The sequence below is a fragment of the Leucopleurus acutus genome (genome assembly GCF_964270905.1).
Source record: "Leucopleurus acutus genome assembly, chromosome: 9".
NCBI classification, from domain to species: Eukaryota; Metazoa; Chordata; class Mammalia; order Artiodactyla; family Delphinidae; genus Leucopleurus; species Leucopleurus acutus.
The window spans coordinates 103,756,567-103,775,708 of NC_139144.1; the positions used below are offsets into that span (position 1 = coordinate 103,756,567).

At 40.6% G+C, this 19,142-nt stretch overlaps 1 protein-coding gene across 10 annotated transcripts in view; it reads right to left on the minus strand.

The window, feature by feature from the left end:
• The window catches only part of KMT2C (lysine methyltransferase 2C), a 293,955-nt gene that overhangs the window by 21,812 nt on the left and 253,001 nt on the right, over window positions 1–19,142 (minus strand). For all 10 annotated transcript variants that reach the window (XM_082846696.1, XM_082846698.1, XM_082846705.1 and 7 more), the window contains 6 exons: window positions 17,179–19,001; window positions 15,971–16,082; window positions 11,314–11,392; window positions 9,692–9,755; window positions 7,683–7,915; window positions 3,284–5,005 (listed from right to left, as the gene is read on the minus strand). In XM_082846696.1, the coding sequence (XP_082702822.1) occupies window positions 3,284–5,005; window positions 7,683–7,915; window positions 9,692–9,755; window positions 11,314–11,392; window positions 15,971–16,082; window positions 17,179–19,001 (4,033 nt within the window). The remainder of the gene's footprint in view (window positions 1–3,283; window positions 5,006–7,682; window positions 7,916–9,691; window positions 9,756–11,313; window positions 11,393–15,970; window positions 16,083–17,178; window positions 19,002–19,142) is intronic.

Here is a 19,142-nt window from a genome sequence, read left to right on the forward strand (position 1 = left end):
CCATTCCTGGCTCATACAAAAAAGAGGGGATATGGAAGCAGGAACACAGTGCCCATCCCAGGGCTAGATCGATGGTTCTCAAAGGGTGGTCCCCAGAGCGGCAGAATGAGCACCACCTAGGATGGTTAAAATGCACATTCTCTGGTCCCACCCCAGACCTACTGAATCCAAACCTTTAACAAGCCCTCCAGGTGATTCTGATACATTAAAGTTCACAGAACCCTGGCCTAGAGCTGTGCCTCTCATGTCCATATGAATGCGAATCACCCGCGATCTTGTTAAAAAGCACCTTCTGACTGGTACACCTGTGCTGGGGGCACAATATCCTGCTTCCTGAAAAGCTCCCAGGTAAGGCCGATGCCGCCAGTCCTCAAGGACTGCAGTGTGAGTAGCACAGAGCAAGGCCCAAGCACTTCTTACCGGCTTGTAAGAGAAGAACAATGCAACCGCTTATGAGGTGTGCAGCAGGGTCAGGCACTGTAAGTGCTGAACAGACTTCTCCAATCCTCACAACTTCCCTAAAAAGCAGCTATTACTACAGTTCAAAGAATACTTTTAAGTACAGAAGAACACAAAAGATTAAAAATCATCCAAAAGTTTGCCCGAGACAGGAATAGTTCACATTTTAATGTATTTGTTTTCGATATTTTATCTATGCCTACATGTATTTTGCTAAACACACAATGAATCACACTCAGTATTCTTTTATTCTGGTGGTTGCCTTTTAAACTTGACGTGGTTTGTTCCCCGTGACATTAAACTTTCATACGTAACAAATTTTAATGGCTGCAAAAAATCTGTATATTCAGATATATACAGAAACAATAATCCAGTCAGTAACTACACTAGTGGATTTCGGGTGTTTTCTCTCATTTTTATCTATTAGTAAAGATAAAGTCATTCATTAGCTATTCATGTGGTCACACCTTTGCACATTAGAATTTTACGTTCCTCTTGCCAGATTCCTAGATACGTCATTGGTAGTCATGGGTATGCACCACCTTTTATTAATATCACAAGCACAAGGTGTACCCTAATTCCTTTAATCCCTGTGGCAACCCAGTAACAGGGAGCATTATTAATCCTGTTTTACAGATGAGGAAACTGAAGCTCAGAAAGCCTGACCTGCCCAGGCTGCACGCTGGAAAGAGACGGAACATGGATTTGACGCAAGCTGAGTGATGTGAGCTCTCAAAGCCTCCCAAGGCTTTACCCCTACACTACAACTAATGCCAGCTTATGTGTGAGAAAACACATGTCCTCAGCACGGAGGACAAACTGGGCCTGTCCAGCTACTGCCACAACAATTCTGCCTTAAGTGTGACTAGAAAGTAAATGAATTTCATCATCTGTAAAATGGGAATAATAATTGTGCCTGCCGTACCTCAGGGCAAGCGCTGAGCACAGTTTTAACCCCTAGAATGTGGTTAAGAAGGCATCACCCCTAGTAATCCAGGGCCTCCGCCCCTTGCTGCCCTCCCAGATGGATATGAGAACATGTGACATAGTCCCAACATTTATACATATACTAATTGATCTCATCCCTTTTTCTATCATAACACCCAATATAAATATTTTTTTATATATAATCACTAGTATTAGGACCTAACTTCACTCCACCGAGTACCAACTATGTGGTAGAGATAGAAAAGGCATAGAGACAGAAAGGTGCTCAGAACGCCGTCTACACCCTTCAAGGAGCCGTCTATGCTCAGTGGTACTAGAGAAACTGCTATGTAAGTACACGGGCATCCACTTATTTGAGACTGGCTGAGCTGAGTAAGGTATCTGGGGAAGACGATTCCAGAACTGAGACTTAAAAGATACAGATATTGGCCAGATGTAAAAAAAAACAAGGGCAGAAACAGCAGCATATGGCCATGTATGGAAGGGTAAAATCAGAAGGACACTCAGGGACTGCAAGTAGCCTGGTATTCCTAGGGGCAGAGGATGCAATGGACAAAGTAGCTAGAGATCAGGCCTATTTGCTGATGACAAATATGACTGAAAAAGTTACCACCACCAAAATTTACAAAAATTACATGACTCTATGGGGTTACCACTCAACCTCTACCGAATCAGACAAATAAGAGAAAACCAAGAGTAAGCCAATACTTGCTAAACAAATGGCTTCACTAACAATCTTAAAACCGCAAATTTGGACAACTAAATATAGCACTCCACCTCATTCAATTAAAAAAATGAAAAATTTAAAATCTAATTTGAGAAGCACTATAGGGAAAGCTTTATGAACACAATAGCCAAGGTAGTGTAGCATTTGAAAGATAAAACAAGTTAACCAATTCCTACAACCTAGAAAACTCCAGTTTGGGAAATATGTCAAGGAAGTTCACTGAAATGCAGGGGATCGAATCTTGTAAAGGTATATTTACAACAAAGTTCTTCATCAAATGAAAAAACAAAAGCAAATCCAATGTTCTATAACTTAAAAAGGGGACTTCCCTGGTGGCACAGTGTGCCTGCCAATGCAGGGGACACGGGTTCAATCCCTGGTCCTAGAAGATCCCACGTGCTGCAGAGCAACTAAGCCCGCGCACCACAACTACTGAGCCCGCATGCCACAACTACTGAAGCCTGTGCGCCTAGAGCCCGTGCTCCGCAACAGGAGAGGCCCGCGCACTGCAACGAAGAGTGGCCCCCGCTCGCTGCAACTAGAGAAAGCCCGCGTGCAGCGGCGAAGACCCAACGCAGCAAAAACAAACAAACAAACAAAAAAAAACTAACACTTAAAAACTTAAAAAGGGCAAAATATCGACACATGGAAAACCACAAAGATAAAATAGCATCTACCTGTAAAACTGTGTTTCTATAAAGTATTAATACTTTGCAGCAGAATAGATTCCCAATATGGGTTATTCCTGAGAGTCCCCAAGGGTATTAACAGGGTGCGTGAGCTATTTTCTATATTTCAAAGAGGTTAATGGAAACTGCACTCTATTTGCAGTTAGGACATGTAGATGTTTACTTCTTTGTTTTAGTTAGATCAACTCAATGTGGTGATAATCAGCTGACAGGAATATGTTACGTATGAAACGCATGACCCTACAGCTCTCTGATTTTTGAAAGATACAGTAAACAAATTATTACTTGATATAGTTTATAGGTATAAACCAAAACATGAGGTCTGCGGTTTTTTACTCCAGAGTAAAAAGGTTATAAAAGATAGCGTTGAAATCAATACAGCAGTTGGCACTAATCTGTTGTAACCATAATTTAAAATAAAAGGGGAAAAAAGCAAGTTGTTCTCCTGAGCCACACTTACCACGTCGGCTGGGTTCTGCCTCTCAACCAGTTTGTTATCCTTCGTACCGTCGTCTTCTGAACAAAAACTCCCTTCCGGTTTTTGATTTAAAAGGGAAGATGCCTTTTTATTTTTCAGCAGGTGCTTCAGAAGCTCATTGCCTGAATCTCCTTTGGCAGCAGGAGCACCGGCAGGTCGGGGAGGACTCTGCCCCGGGCAGGCAGCGCCGGCCACAGCCCTTTCTTTGGCCCGATCCCCAGGGCGCTCCTCCAGTTCAGGCGCATCTGGTCCCGGGCGCTGCTCCGGCTCAGCTGACTCCAGTTTCATCTCCCCAGTGGGGGCAGGCACGTCGATGGGGCGCTTATCCACCTCTGAACTCGCACAGGTCTGCTGACCTGGGGTCCCTCGTGCGAAGTCACCACTGGGCAGTTCGTTCTCTGGCTCTGTGCGCAGCGGGCCCGCTGCCGGGTCAGGAGGTGATAGGCTGCCCGGTTCCGCCGCCTCGGGTTCTCCTTGCTGAGGGAGCTCGCCGGGTGTGTTCACTGCGGGAGCAGAGGCAGCTTCCGAGACACCCGGGGTTGGTGGAGCAGTTACATCCGAATGGGGAGTAGAAGGTGCCTTGGTAGATTCCGCATCGTCGTCTTTCTTCTTCTTTCTTGTTCTCTTCTTTTTCCCTTTCTCTTCCGGGATTATGTCAGAATACAGCTGAATGAGAGACGGGGCTGATCCTGGGTAACTCTGTCCACGGCTTACAGCCGGGTCTTGGCCACAGGGGAGACTGCTATTAGCCACTGGAGGTGCCGCAGGTAAAGCGGGTGTAAAAGGAGGCCTCACCGGGGACAGCTGGAAGCTGGCCCCAGGAACACCTCCATGTACCGGCTTCACAGAATGGAAATTTGGGCTTCCACCAGGAATTGACGGTGAGTCAGGAACAAACGAGGGAGGTCCCATGTGCCTTCGCTCACTGGTTTGCATGAAATTCGGGGTGGGCGGTGAATTAATAGACCCTTGCTGTAGGTTCTGCTGCTGTAAAACCGGCCCCGCCTGCTGCTGCGGCTGCGGAGGCTGCTGAAGGGGTCTTGGGGGTTGCGCAAAATCACAAGGCAGGTCGGAAGTGTAGAATGGAATCTGGGACACAGGTGTCCTGCTGCTTAGCTCTGAGCCCATCATGCCGTGCTGCTCCATTTCCATCCTCTGCTGCAAAGCTCTCTGTCTGTCTACTTCTTGCATGAGCTGGATTCGTTGTCTCTCCTGCTGTTCTCGTAAACGTTCCTTACGTTCCCGTTCTTGAAAACTTTCACTAAAGGGGTTATTGTCATCGAATTCCACCCGTGGTGGCGGTCCACTCTGTGGATTTGCATTTGACACTGCCCCTGGGGCTGGGGGGCAAGTTTTTATTGGTAACTGGGCCACTGGAGGCTGAATCCTAGGAGGGTTGAGGGCGGGGCGGGAAGGAGCACCGGGAGGCTGCCACCCAGGGAAACTGGGCAAACTGGGCGTTCCCGCAGGGCTCGTGTGGCCGGGAATGACCGCGGTGTGCTGCTGGTGCTGTAGCTGCAGTGGCGCCAGGGGGAAGCTGGGTTGGCTCATGGGGGGCGGGGCGGCACCTGGCACCAGGGGCAGCGGGGGCTGGACACCTGGCATCACGGCGGGCGGGGCCATAGCGCACTGCTGCTGCTGCTGCTGCTGCTTGATCCGGTAATCTTCAATCAACTCGGCATGCTCTTTCTGTTGTTTACGAATCTGGAAAAGCAAAATTAAATCTTACTCGTTTATATGTGCTACGGGTATCAAATAAAAACACTGGCTGACGATTATGGTGGAGGTTATAGAGAACGCAGTTAGATCAGGCAGAGGCAAAAGTATCTTGCTTAGGCAATGGCAGAAATCACCAAGGGGAAAAAAAAAAAGAAAGGAAGGACTGATCAACTAAAACTGCCAAGCTTTTCAATAATAGCATGTTTCTAAATATGAAATACCAAAAACAAATTTGAAAAACATTTTTCTGAAATAAATATTTAAGAAAATCTTTCTCTGAGTCATAAACTAAGCTACATATAAAAATAAAACAATAAACAAAGGGCTACACAGGAATCAGCTAATTGTTAACTTCTTTATAAGTTACATTAATATATAAGGTTAGACTAACCGTGAGATTTAACTCAAACTTTAACCATTTAAACGTGTTAAGATTTCATTTCTTAAGTATACAAAAGTGTACAACATGTTAAGACAAGATGAATTACCTGTACATATACCACACCCTCCCCTCCAGGTTAAAAAGACTAGATTGGTAATAAAACTCCTTGAATTTAACGGGTAACGTATTCAAATTATAATTTCTAAAATATGTAAAAGCTCTGAGGTAATGTTTTGAACAGTTCCTAAGAGGCTCCTAATATAATGACTGACTTATGTCAGTTAATTAATCCCCAAAAGTCTTTGTACCCCCATGGGCAGACGCTACAGACCAATCTCAATGAAGACACAACCTATGTCCTAAGGACACACCAGCTCACTTAGGGAGCTGGGAGAAAGTGGTGCAAGATGATGTACATACCCTCCAAAAGCACTCAATTTTTGTATACTGTACTAGTACACTGAGCCAGTTCTGATAGGTTTTCAACTTATTTTCAACAGTTTCCCAGGCAGACTAGCATATTCTCTGCACATAATGGTCCTGGTCTCTTTTCCTGTAGCTGTGGCAACTCCTACTTCTTTTCTTCTTTTTCGTGACTGGCTTACTACCTAGAACTGAGGAATTACCATCGGACTGGCGAATGAGTATGAACATACATAAAGCACCAGAACACTAACTGGAATACAGAATGCGGTGATCCACGCCTTTGCCGTGACATTTTAAAATTCTCTTAAAAACGTTGTCATGAATTGCTTGTCTTAATAAGATTACACTGGACTGCTGGCAACTATGTCGTAGCAGATGATGTGTCCTATTTTCCAAGTATAGTATTACCTTCTAAATAGGATTTGATCCATGGATATGCAAAAAAGCTAGGCCCTCGTCATAAAAAATTTATATAAAAATACCAGAAGGCAATAAAAAGGCTAAAAATAAGTTATAAAGAAATCCTTAAAAGCATTTTTACTTGAAATAAACACAGCCCCAGAAAGTAAATTTAAAGAGAAAGGACATGTCTCATTCCGGAATAGTCCTGGTTTTAAACAACGGAAATCATACTGTAATCAGCTTATTGCTGGGACATTATTGTGGTAGCTATAGCTTGGAGATAAAACGCCACAGTTGAAATCCCTACTCCAATGATCAGTTATGCCACCTACCTCCAACAATGACTCAGCAGACTCCTCATGTGTACCATGGTGATAATACTACCTTGTTCATAAGGTTATAGAGAACGTCAGGTAAGACGGGGCATGTAACTGTGTTCACTACACAGAAAGCACTTCTGTGATTTTTACTGATTCAATCTGCTCTGAATTCCTCCCTTTCCACTATTAACATTGGGAGTAAGATTTAAATTGACAATCAAAAGCAAGATTGACCTTTTTTGGTGTACAATTCTATGAACTTTAACATGGGTAGAGATTAGTGTGGCCATCACCACAGTCAAGATACTGAAGGACAGTCCAGGGGTTCCCAGTTTTTGGTGAGTGTGTTAGAGATGCAGTCAATATTTGTGTACAGGTTTGTGTGTGAACCTAAGTTTTTAATTCATTGAGTACCTAGGAGTGGCCACTTAACACATTTTGAACACTAAATAAAAATTTAAAATTTTACTTCTTGAGTATAACTGATATTTCAGCAGGTGCATTTTCAGAAACATCAGGCTCATAATGGAAGGTAACAGCAAAATGATCTTATTTTTCAGGAATGAGTCCTTTACATAAGATACACCAATGTACTTTAAGACCAAAATGATATTGAGAAGGAATACTAATAAAAACATACTATGGGGGAAAAAAAACAAGAAAAACCCCACCAGAATGATTCAAATGCTCTATCTGAAATTCCATTAGAAACTAAGGAACCAAAGGACATGGCAAAGCAAAGGTCAACTCCAAGTAGAAAGCCTAGGATCTCCCCATGAGCTGTCCTCAGGAAAGCTAAGACTCTGCACAGCGATTTCTCAGAACAGGGAACGTAACTGAATTTCCCCAGCTGTATTAGCTATACCAGCATGAAAACAGTTCTTCTAGGTCAGGATTATGAGAACTTATCTCATCAGTGGCGCTTACTCAAAGTACGTGCTGTGTGACCACGACTCTGGGGCAAGGACAGGGGTTATTTCTTCAGTTAGTAAGAGGTCTCAGAGCTGTCACTTTGACAGTGCACTTCTGTGTGCCATTTAACACCAATCGAAATCCTTTACAATTAATCAATGACAGACCAAAACATTCTATGCATTAACAACTGCTTCTATTTTGCAAACCTATTTGTTACCTGTTCTAGCTGCTTCTGAACCATGCTTTGCTGTTCAGTGACGTGCTTGAGCTGCTCTGCATCCTCTTCTGGAAACTCACGCCCAGCTTTCTTGGCGGTACGTTGTTTAGCTGAAAGGGCCTTTTTGGATTTCCTGTGTGCACCGATTTGTTCTTCAAGATATTTCTGCTGCATCTGAAGAAGCTGTTGGGTCTCCTGAAGCCATTCTTCATACTGTTTACGTTGTGAATCATCTGAGGAAAAAAATTAAAATTCACCTGTGTTAATTTTCTAAAGAGTCCAATATAAGTTACACAAATCCATTTTGTAAGGAAACATTTTCATCATGACCTTGTAATAGATATTTTGAAAACATAATAGTAAATAACTATATAAAGTATAAGGTTTTAGAAAAATATATAAGAAAACCAAAGAATGCATGTTCTTAGGACACAGGCTAACTTCATACTTATAAATATTATAAACCCAATCTTTGAAAAGCAAAAGACTTATCTAATGGAACACTATTTATCTACTAAACTATCAAATTCTCTAACCCATAAGCCAAACTATATATTGAACTATATTTGTATTTGATTAATTCAACTTTACAGATTTTGAAGAGACAAAGTAAGACATAACCTATTAAGGTCCAGAGCATGGATTAGGTATCATTTCCCATGCTAATTTCCCTAAGTTTATGGGTTTCCCCTATTTCTAAATGGTGAAAGTATGTCCTAAACTATGAGGGAGGGAACCTAGAAAGCTTTAGAAAGGACCAAAATGAAGTCTGTTTTATAGAGGAAATCCGTAAGTTAAAAACATTGGTAATTTTTATGAATTTCGTCATTTATATGTCTATAAATAAGCCATTAATCAAGTAAAATCTTCTCTACTTGTATGACTGTCATCAATATCTCCCCAAATAGTTGTATCTCTTCATCTTGTAGCAATATTCCTTCTTAATTCTTTAAGGGCACTTTACTTCACTGATGCCAAGTTCAAAAAAAAAAAAAAAGTCACCTTATGGTTGTGAAATTCAGAATATACCTTTTTGACTCACTTTAAGACAAAGAAATAAATAAATACAATTCCAAGAAGGACATTAGCTGAAAAATTACATCAATGATAACAGAATATTGTCATACAATAAGAATCCAACCAAAGCCAATGGGCACAATAAAGCCAGAAAAAGCCAGTTGGTTACAGTTGTTTACTTGTTTTTAATGCGAATATGTATGCAAATTATAATAATTAGTGCAGGGGTAATTTCAAAAGGTCAGACTTTGGGTTTGTTCTTAAACCCAGAAGTTCCAGTACATGTATGAACTTGAAATCTAGTCTACCAAATTTGAAGGGCGTTTTTCAGAACAGGCTTTTTCACAAGATTTCAGAAGTTCTGCTTCTGGTAGAATGAGACCTACCGCAAGGAAAGCCTTTCTGGTTTCTGGAACCAGGAGAGCAGAGGTGAGCAAAATGAAAAATAATGGTGAAAAAAAAGTTAGCTAAACAGTCTGAAGATTTCAGAAAGGTTCAGTTTGGGGAGAACTTTAAACGCTATCCTGAACCACCTTGGGACCCCTGAAAGTAACTAGAAAGGGTCAATGGCAGCCTGCAGCCCTGACTTCACACCATGCTGCTAACCCAGCTTATCTCCCTTTGTTGTTCCCATTTAGTGTCCTTGTCACTTAGGCAGACAGTCGTTAGAAAAGAAGTGGTTTAATTCTACAGATTGTAAAGTGCCCAATCTATATACAAAAAATAGCAGCAACGCTGAAGAGAACGGGGAAGATGATCTTTCTGTATTAAAATATTTATCTCTAACCATAATTATTCATGCACAGAAAAAAAGGAATGAAATACATGCCTTGAGGAAAAGATGCCGAATAGGGCAGTGATGTTTAATAGAAGACAGGGCACTTCGGCTTAAAATAACATACCTAAACTAACTCCAAGATTTTAAAAGAACACGAATACAGTGCAAACAAGCAATCCCCAGAGAACAGGTAACTAATTAGATTTATACTTACTGACAAAGCCTGGACCAAAATTTGGAGGATTAGGCCTAGAAATCTGATGTGTTATACTGCCATCCTAAAATAAGTAAAATTTACAAATAGGTTTATTCCACATTTCAGTTCAAGGGGAAAAAAAAACGTTTAAAAAATGAAATAGAAAAAAAGAAATGGAAAGGGAAAAGAACTTTAACTTCTTATGACATCTTTAAAACTTTCATTTTTATAAAAAGTAGAATGAATTTTGTGGTGACAACCTAATTTCTGAACATTTTAAACTATCTCTGAACTGCTATATTTGCTAGATTTCAGTTGAAAAACAAATATGTTTGAAGGGGTTATTCATCAGAAACATAATAGTAGGGCAAATCAAATAGTGTTAGTATTATACTTAGCTAAAGATCCATGTAAACCCCACTTTTTGATGAAATCTACCTGGTTTCTTCTGCAACTAAGACTGAAACATGGGTTCCAGATTTACTGAATTCCACTCCACAACACAAAGTTATTTATGAACAAAAACCAGTATCTCTAACAGACACAAATAATAAAACAAATATATACTAATTAAAAATGTTACTCTTATTTTCTCATTAAATGTCTTATATCTTCCAGGGAGACCAAATAGTTATCATCTCACAATTCCCTGGCAACAGCCTGATAAACAGAATTAACTTTGAAAAGGCCTTTACTGAGTTGTCACAAATTCTGTTAGGTATGAGCTGTATATAAGGTAATGTCTAAAAATGATACCAGCACCCAGAATACACTACATGTAAACCATATAATACTGCAAAGCAGGTGGTGTAACATTTAACAGATCAGGAAACAGAAGTTAAAAAATTTGCCCAAAGTTGCACAATAAACTCATAGTGGAACTCAGATTATTTTAAAACTCAGCTATGAAGCCTATGCTTTCCATTGTGTCAGATGGTCTCTCTTTTTTAATCAAAAGAATACAATTATCAGCATAATAAACCTGAAGCGTTAACCGGCAGGGTGAAGAAGAAAGTGCCAGAAAGACATAAAGAAAATAGGCAGCTTCTCTCTTTCCTCCCCCCACCCTGGCAGATACTTGAAAAAAAAAAGAAGAAAACACAATATGAAATGAGCAGTTCTACTTTCCTGGATATTGCTTGACACTAAATATTTACACTTTTTAAAGCTGATTATTGTGAACAGTAAATATTTCAAAAACTAAATTATTCCAAGGAATAAACTGTAGAACATGACTATCTGTATCTAAATAAAATGATTATAATCATTATTTTCTACATTTTATAGCAGTTTTACATTTAAATGTAATGAATGAATTCTAAAATGCAGGACATGAAAATATCTCTGTGGGGTTGAAAGTAAATAAAAGCAAACCCCCAAACCCTAAGCATTTGGCTTCCCTCCAAGTGACCTTCTACCCTTAAAAATGTAGATCCTTTTCAGAAATTGTCAATTTTTAAACTTTGCCTTTCCCTTAAAAAATAATAAAATGTCTTTATTTCTGCTGAGCTGATAATACTGGTACATCCTGGCTGTGTTCTAGGACTTCTACTATTTTTTGGAAGAGGCCTCACCATAAAGAATAGCGAGAGACACAGGAAAACGTGCATTCTTAAGTGACTAGTTACAAGCAGCGGTACCTGAGTAACTGCCTGTGGAAGGAGAGTCTGGCCATCACCAGTCTGTGTTCCAGTCACGGACTGGCCCATAAAGGGGAACCTGTGAAAAGGAAGTACTAAGCATCAAATGAGAAGCATTTGGAACTAACATTATTTTTAAGTGCTTAACAATTTTCTCTTCCAGGGAAGAAGAGTAATGGCAGTGTCTTCCTCATCAAAAACATTTACTAAAGCCCTGTTTTTTGTGTCCCAACCTCACTACACAATTCTGTGAAGTGTGGATTCTTACTACCCTCATTTTAGTTTTGATGAAAAGGAAGATTCAGAGAGATTAAGTAACTTTCCCCACAGTGATGAGTGGGGCAGCGATGTCAATGAGGCTGTTCCAGAGGTTCCACGCTGTTATATGTCTCATTATACCTTAAAATTAACTCAAGCCTTTTAGATGAAAAATATAATGAAGACAATTTTCTTAGAATTTATGTACTAAAACTATTTATTCCAATCTTTATTTAAAAATAGTTGGGGGCTTCCCTGGTGGCGCAGTGGTTGAGAGTCTGCCTGCCGATGCAGGGGACACGGGTTCGTGCTCTGGTCCGGGAAGATCCCACATGCCGCGGAGCGGCTGGGACCGTGAGCCATGGCCGCTGAGCCTGCGCTCCGCAATGGGAGAGGCCACAACAGTGAGAGGCCCGCAAAAAAAAAAAAAAAAAAAAAAAAAAGTTGGTAGCTTACAAAAACTTTTTGCATCCTAAAACAAAAGATGTATCTTAATTAAGAAGTTTCATACATTTTTTTAAACATCTTTATTGGAGTATAATTGCTTTACAATGGTGTGTTAGTTTCTGCTTTATAACAAAGTGAATCAGTTATACATATACATATGTTCCCATATCTCTTCCCTCTTGCATCTCCCTCCCTCTCACCCTCCCTATCCCACCCCTCTAGGTGGTCACAAAGCACCGAGCTGATCTCCCCGTGCTATGAGGCTGCTTCCCCCTAGCTATCTATTTTACGTTTGGTAGTGTATATATGTCCATGCCACTCTCTCGCTTTGTCACAGCTTACCCTTCCCCCTCCCCATATCCTCAAGTCCATTCTCTAGTAGGTCTGTGTCTTTATTCCCGTCTTACCCCTAGGTTCTTCATGACCTTTTATTTTTTTTCTTAGATTCCATATATATGTGTTAGCTTACGGTATTTGTTTTTCTCTTTCTGACTGAATTCACTCTGTATGACAGACTCTAGGTCCATCCACCTCACTACAAATAACTCAATTTCATTTCTTTTTATGGCTGAATACTATTCCATTGTATATATGTGCTGCATCTTCTTTATCCATTCATCTGTTGATGGACACTTAGGTTGCTTCCATGTCCTGGCTACTGTAAATAGAGCTGAAATGAACGTTTTGGTACATGACTCTTTTTGAATTATGGTTTTCTCAAGGTATGTGCCTGAGTAGTGGGATTGCTGGGTCGTATGGTAGTTCTATTTTTAGTTTTTTAAGGAACCTCCATACTGTTCTCCATAGTGGCTGTATCAATTTACATTCCCACCAACAGTGCAAGAGGGTTCCCTTTTCTCCACACCCTCTCCAGCATTTATTGATTCTAGATTTTTTGATGATGGCCATTCTGACTTCATACATTTTTTTAAATGGATGGCTAGTGGGAAGCTGCTGCACAGCACAGGGAGATCAGCTCGGTGATTTGTGACCACCTAGAGGGGTGGGATAGGGAGGGTGGGAGGGAGGCTCAAGAGGGAGGAGACATGGGGATATATGTATGCATATGGCTGATTCACTTTGTTGTACAGCAGAAACTAATACAACATTGTAAATAAAGCATTTATACTCCAATAAAGATGTGAAAAAAATAAATAAAAAGAAAAAAGTTTCATACATTTTTATATCTAAATGTTAAAGCAAAGCAACACCTGGTCACTGACCAAGAGAAAGTCTATATGGTTCAAAATATCTGGCAAAACGTTACTTACTCTAATTAAATACTTCACAGAAACATTACTGCTTTGATGAAAACACTGCCCCTAGAATTACCAAATGCATCAACATAACAAGATTATATTTTGCAAATAATTTATCAAACACTGTACCTTAATATCTGAGTACTACCATCATTTGGAACATATGCTTTTTAATTTTTTTACTCAGCTTTTGATTCCTCTGTTACCCCCTGGCTCCACTACAGCCCTGGTGTGGAATAATCTCATAATCCCAAAAGCACTCACTGGCTATCACCCTCAGTCAACTTATGACACCGCCTGAAGGAAGGACCATCACCTCTACTTCTTCAAAGTGCTCAGCAGAAGGGCTAACAACACACCTGATGACTAATAGATCAGTGTACCTGAGTGATATACACATGATGCTGAAGGAGCAGGGGTTCTGATTCTCAGGTCCATATTTTAAAGTACGTACAGAATTAAATTTAGCATTTCCTTCTATTTTGACTATGCTCAGCAAACTACAATATTATCAGCACTACTGTGACTTTGCACCAATAGAACTCGCATTATTTTCATAGCAAAAGTTGTTGCACATACCTAATAGGTCATTTAAGTTCATCACTATTTTGAAATTATGGTAGTTATTAGACTTACTGCCAAATTTATTAATGCATTAGAGAAGCACCATATGCTGTAACTTTTATATTTAAGTTAACTATATTTCAAATATAATTCATTTCCTCTGTAAAACCAATGTTTTTGGTTTTGCATTAAAATATTCTGAGGAGTTCAGGCTTCACTGGGATGTCAAAAAAGTTCAAGACATAAAAAGTTAAGAAGCCCCGTGACACAGAAATAGTGTTAATAGACATTGTGCAATAATGAAAATCAGGACTTCCCTGGTGGTGCAGTGGTTGAGAATCCACCTGCCAGTGCACGGGACACAGGTTCAAGCCCTGGTCCAGGAAGATCTCACATGCCGCGGAGCAACTAAGCCTGTGTGCCACAACCACTGAGTCTGCGCTCTAGAGCCCACAAGCCAAAACTACTGAAGCCCGCACGCCTAGAGCCTGTGCTCTGCAACAAGAGAAGCCACCGCAATGAGAAGCCCGTGCACTGCAACCAAGAGTAGCCCCCGCTCACCACAACTAGAGAAAGCCTGTGTGCAGCAACGAAGACCCAATGCAGCCAAAACTAAATAATAAATAATTTTTTTTAAAAAACTGAGGAGCCTTCTAGAATAAGCTCTCACTGCCAAGAATGGTCAATTTGAACATCGCTAAGGTTAACAGCTGCAACAGACTAAGAAACACATCAAATGTATTTAAAAAAAATAATAAAATAATGAAAATCACTAGAAACTACAATCTCTTCTTTGATCTCAACAATGCTTCTTGGAATTCCCTGGTGATGCAGTGGTTAAGAATCCTCCTGCCAATGCAGGGGACACGGGTTCCATCCTTGGTCTGGGAAGATCCCACATGTTGCAGAGCAGCTAAGCCCGTGCGCCACAACTACTGAGCCTGCGCTCTAGGGCCCGCGAGCCACAACTATTGAGCCCGCGTGCCTAGAGCCTGTGCTCCGCAACAAGAGAAGCCACCGCAATGAGAAGGCTGCGCACCGCAACGAAGAGTAGCCCCCGCTCATCGCAACTAGAGAAAGCCCGTGCGCAGCAACAAAGACCTGACGCAGACATAAATAAATAAATTAATTTAAAAAATAAACAAACAAAATGCTTCTTAACCATTTCCAAAGTATCTCAACAAAGCACCTTTAAGGATTCCCAATTTATTTGAAAGATCATGTTTATCATAAATTCATGTAGATTTCATATTCAATTCCATAATCATCCACATTCAACAAGATAATTAAGCTAAATTGAGGCTCTATGCCTACTCTATTGAAAGAGGTTCTCAAACAGCAATGTGCGTAAGAATTGCCCATGGCGCTCACTAAAACTACAGACATACAAGCACCATTTCCAGATATTCTGATTCAGTAGGTTTGTGGTTGAGTAAATGAACCTGCATTTTTTTAAAAAACTACCACATAATTCTGATGATGGTCCATGAGCAAAACTTAAGAAACACTACCTGTGGTTATTTAATACCCCTTAGGGGGTGTAAATACCTAATTTCAGAAATCCAGATACTCAAATAACTCATAATCTTCTCTAATGTATAATTTTCCATTTTTTCTGCTAATAGTGGAAAGGCTTACAAAGTTTCCAAATGCTAACTTTCAAATGTCCTCTGATGGAATAAAAAATAGTCCCAGGCTGAAATAAACTACCTTTTGTTCTCAGCACAGAACAGTTTACTTTCTGTTTTCCTGCTTATCCTCTCATCCTCACCTATTCAGGATGAAGCAACTCTGTCCCATGCAGCTTCTGGGTAGCATTAACTATTCTAAAGGTAAGCAAACAGGCATACACTTCAATACTTTGGATTTCCTGCTTAATCAAGTCAATCTTTCAAACCATTCTATGATGTTTTATTATGTTTACCCTGAAACGAATGGAAACTTAACCTTTACATTTGTACAGCATTTTGCATTTGATCATATTCAGCTGACATCACAACCAATTGAAATATTTATTGTTCATATTCCTAGAATACAAGTTTTGAGTTACTATACGCTCCTTCTAGTAACCAGTAATAATTGCGTGCACTTCTTGATGCACAGTAAGAATGAGAAACATCTTCACCTACCTGTTCATAACCATTGGTGGCATGCCCATATTGTTTTGTGCCATTACTTTATTTATGCCTTTAAGGGCCACCATTTTGGCTTTCATTATAGGATCTGTAATTGCATCAAAATCTAAAGGAGAAATATATTTTAAAGTTACTTATTTCATAGTATTTGGTTCAAGTGACACTAAAAGGTAACATAACTATCACAAACATTATGTAACTTACAGACTCTTATTCCTTATTATTTAATAATCACTCTTATAGGTCCTATACCAGGTAAGGAGGGAATTATGAGATGGCAAGAACCTCATCCTGAATTTAATCCCATCTAAGTGATCCACACTTTTAATACGTTAGTACTGCAAGAATCAAAACAAGGTGCTTGTCAAATGTAAGAGAGATTATACCAGTAATCTAAAGCAATGCAATTCCTTTCACCCAAACTTTCACAATTCTAAGCAGAATTGCTTCTTTAGTAATGTTCCATCATGAATGAGAATTTGCAGTTATTACCAATACTAAGGAATTCCACTAAATTGGTTATTGCTCTTTATGAGAAAAATGTATCAATTTCTTACAAGAAACATAGGCTACTGACAAAAGACCTCTTTGCATATAAATAAAAAAGAAATGGACCAATATGATGGAATTGGTAATGTACGAAGGACAGAAGGTCAGTTTTACTGTTTAGAAGAAAGCATTCCTTGGACATGTGTCCTTTGATTGCTAATTCTTTCTCTTAGAGGCACTCAGGTATTTTTTACTGCATTGCTGTTCTATTGGGGGGGCGTTCCCCAAATTAGTAAGCTATTGGAAGTTAAAGAGCTTCATATAACAAAAAAAAAAATGCCAAGCATTCATTGTGCATAATAGGACAGTAAGAAGTTTACTCCTAGCAGAGTTGCTTTACATTCACCCTTCAGTGACTCTGAAAATACATGGTAATAATGGTTAGAAGTCAGGAACTAAAAAAGATTTATTTCTATTAAACAATCCCATAAAAGACAGACTTGAGAAAGTCTGAAACTCAGAGTTTTGAATCTCTTGATGTACCTGGGAGGAATCTAAAACTCTTAATCACGTTCATTTCAAAGCTGAAGGAGGAACAGAAATACAACCCTCAGTGCTCTAGTCCACATGTAATTTAATACACAAATCTTGTAAGCACTGCATCCCACCCCATGCCCACAGTAATTATTTCTGAAACTCCGAGGAATTCCTACCGATATTAGGGAAGAACGGTTCAGACCGCTGACGGATCATGGCTTGCATCTGTCTTTGCTGTTGCTGTTCTTGTCTCTCTTGATCCAAAAGGTCCTGCAGAAGTAGAGGCTGCTCCTCCAGAAGGAGGGGCCTCTCTCTATTCTGCTGGGCGGCCGTCTGAGGGACCATCAGCTGCTGGGGCCCAGACATGCCACTGGCGGCAGACTGACTTGTCAGAGGTACAGTCTGATTCACAGGCTTTCCTGTTCCAAAACTGCGATGCACTGTTGGCTGACCCTGAATGAATCCTGGACTCACCTGCACACCCTGAGGGAAAGTATGGTTTAATCTAGGGACTACTGTCACATTAGAATTCAAGGTATTATCCAAAGCATGACCAGGCGGTGTCATTAGAGGGGGAGGCAAACTTGACACATGACTGGACGGTGAGGCCGGCAAAGTTGGTGGTGGAGACCCCAATGGCCTAACGTCTGAATTATCAGATTTTTCATTAGCAAGTAGACTTGAGAGAACTGGAGTTGATCCAGGTATGCTGCAAGAGTTTATCACACCTTCAGCAGGCAGCTGAGTGGACCCACGAACACTTGTGCTGGAGCCAGCCGTTTCTCGATTAGTTCTTTTCTCAAGTACATCTGCATCACAGGACTGCAAAGAAGCTTGTTCCCCATCATTCGCGTCTGTATGAGCAGGGGCCTGTGGGCAGGGAGCGTCAACAGCATCTTTACCCTCGTCACTTTTCTCACTTTCACATTTGGTTTCCCCTTTAGAATCTGGAGACAGTACTTCTGTTTTAATCTCACTGCTGACAGTGGATTTTTTCCAAGGAGAATGTTTATCAGAAGGAACCATACTTTTGTCATCCTGCTCCTTTTTTGGGGGTTCAACAGATACACACTGATTATCTAACTTATCATCAATTGGAACATTAAGGTCCAGTTCCTCGTTAAACATGCTTTTCTTATCTCCCAGGTCAAGTTCTGGATCTGTATATGCAATGATATCAAATTCTCCTGACCTTAAGAGGTCATCCAGGTTGGGATCATTAGTTTCCAAATTACCTAAAGTATCCAATTCATCTCCCTTGCCATCCTCTGTATCGAGATTTAAATTTTCAAGATCTTCATCATCTAAGTCTTTGACTTCAACCCCCTCGAGGTCTTTAACATCTAGTTCTTTGACAGATGGGTCATCAGAATCAAGCTTTTCTTCGAGACCACCAGAAGACTGGGTGGTTATCTGCAAATTATCAGATGTTGTTTCAGCTGGTGTAGATGTTGACAAAGGGGCCTCTGAAAACTCACCACCTAAGGGGTGGCTCAGAGACCTCATGACCACAGAAGATGAATGGACAGGGTGGCTCTGCTCTTGCTGAGATGGCGGCACTTGTTCCAAATCTGGATGCACAGGCAGCTGATGAGGGAGACCTTGGGAAGGTCGTCTCATGGGGTCTGTGTGCCTAGGGCCTGGAAAGTCTGGCCGGGGAATGAAGTTTCCATGTCTTGGATGAGAAGGTGCTTCTATAACGTTGCCAGGAGAAGCAGGGAAGGGCATCCGAGGCCTTCCATCAGGGGTCCTGTGCCTCAATTCAATAAATGCTTGGCCCAGTATGTTGTGCTGCTGAACTGACAGGCTCTGTGGCGAAAAATGTGGAGGAAGTCCGCCTGGATTATTCGTTTGTGAGTTATTTAAAGGCCTGGGCATATCTACAGACATAGATCTTCTCAGCTGTGGAGGAACTCCAGATCCTTGTATTTGCTGAGGAGGTACAAGGAAGCGTTCCTGACTTGACAAAGTACCGTGACTACCTCCTGGAAATCCAAATCTAAAAGAAGACATTAAAAAAGCATATCGTCAATATAAAGTATTATTCTGAATTGAGTTAGGTTGATAAAAAGGAAAAGTTTTAGATTAAACGCAGATACAAAATTAATGTTGCCAAATACAATGACGTAGCAAAAAAAAA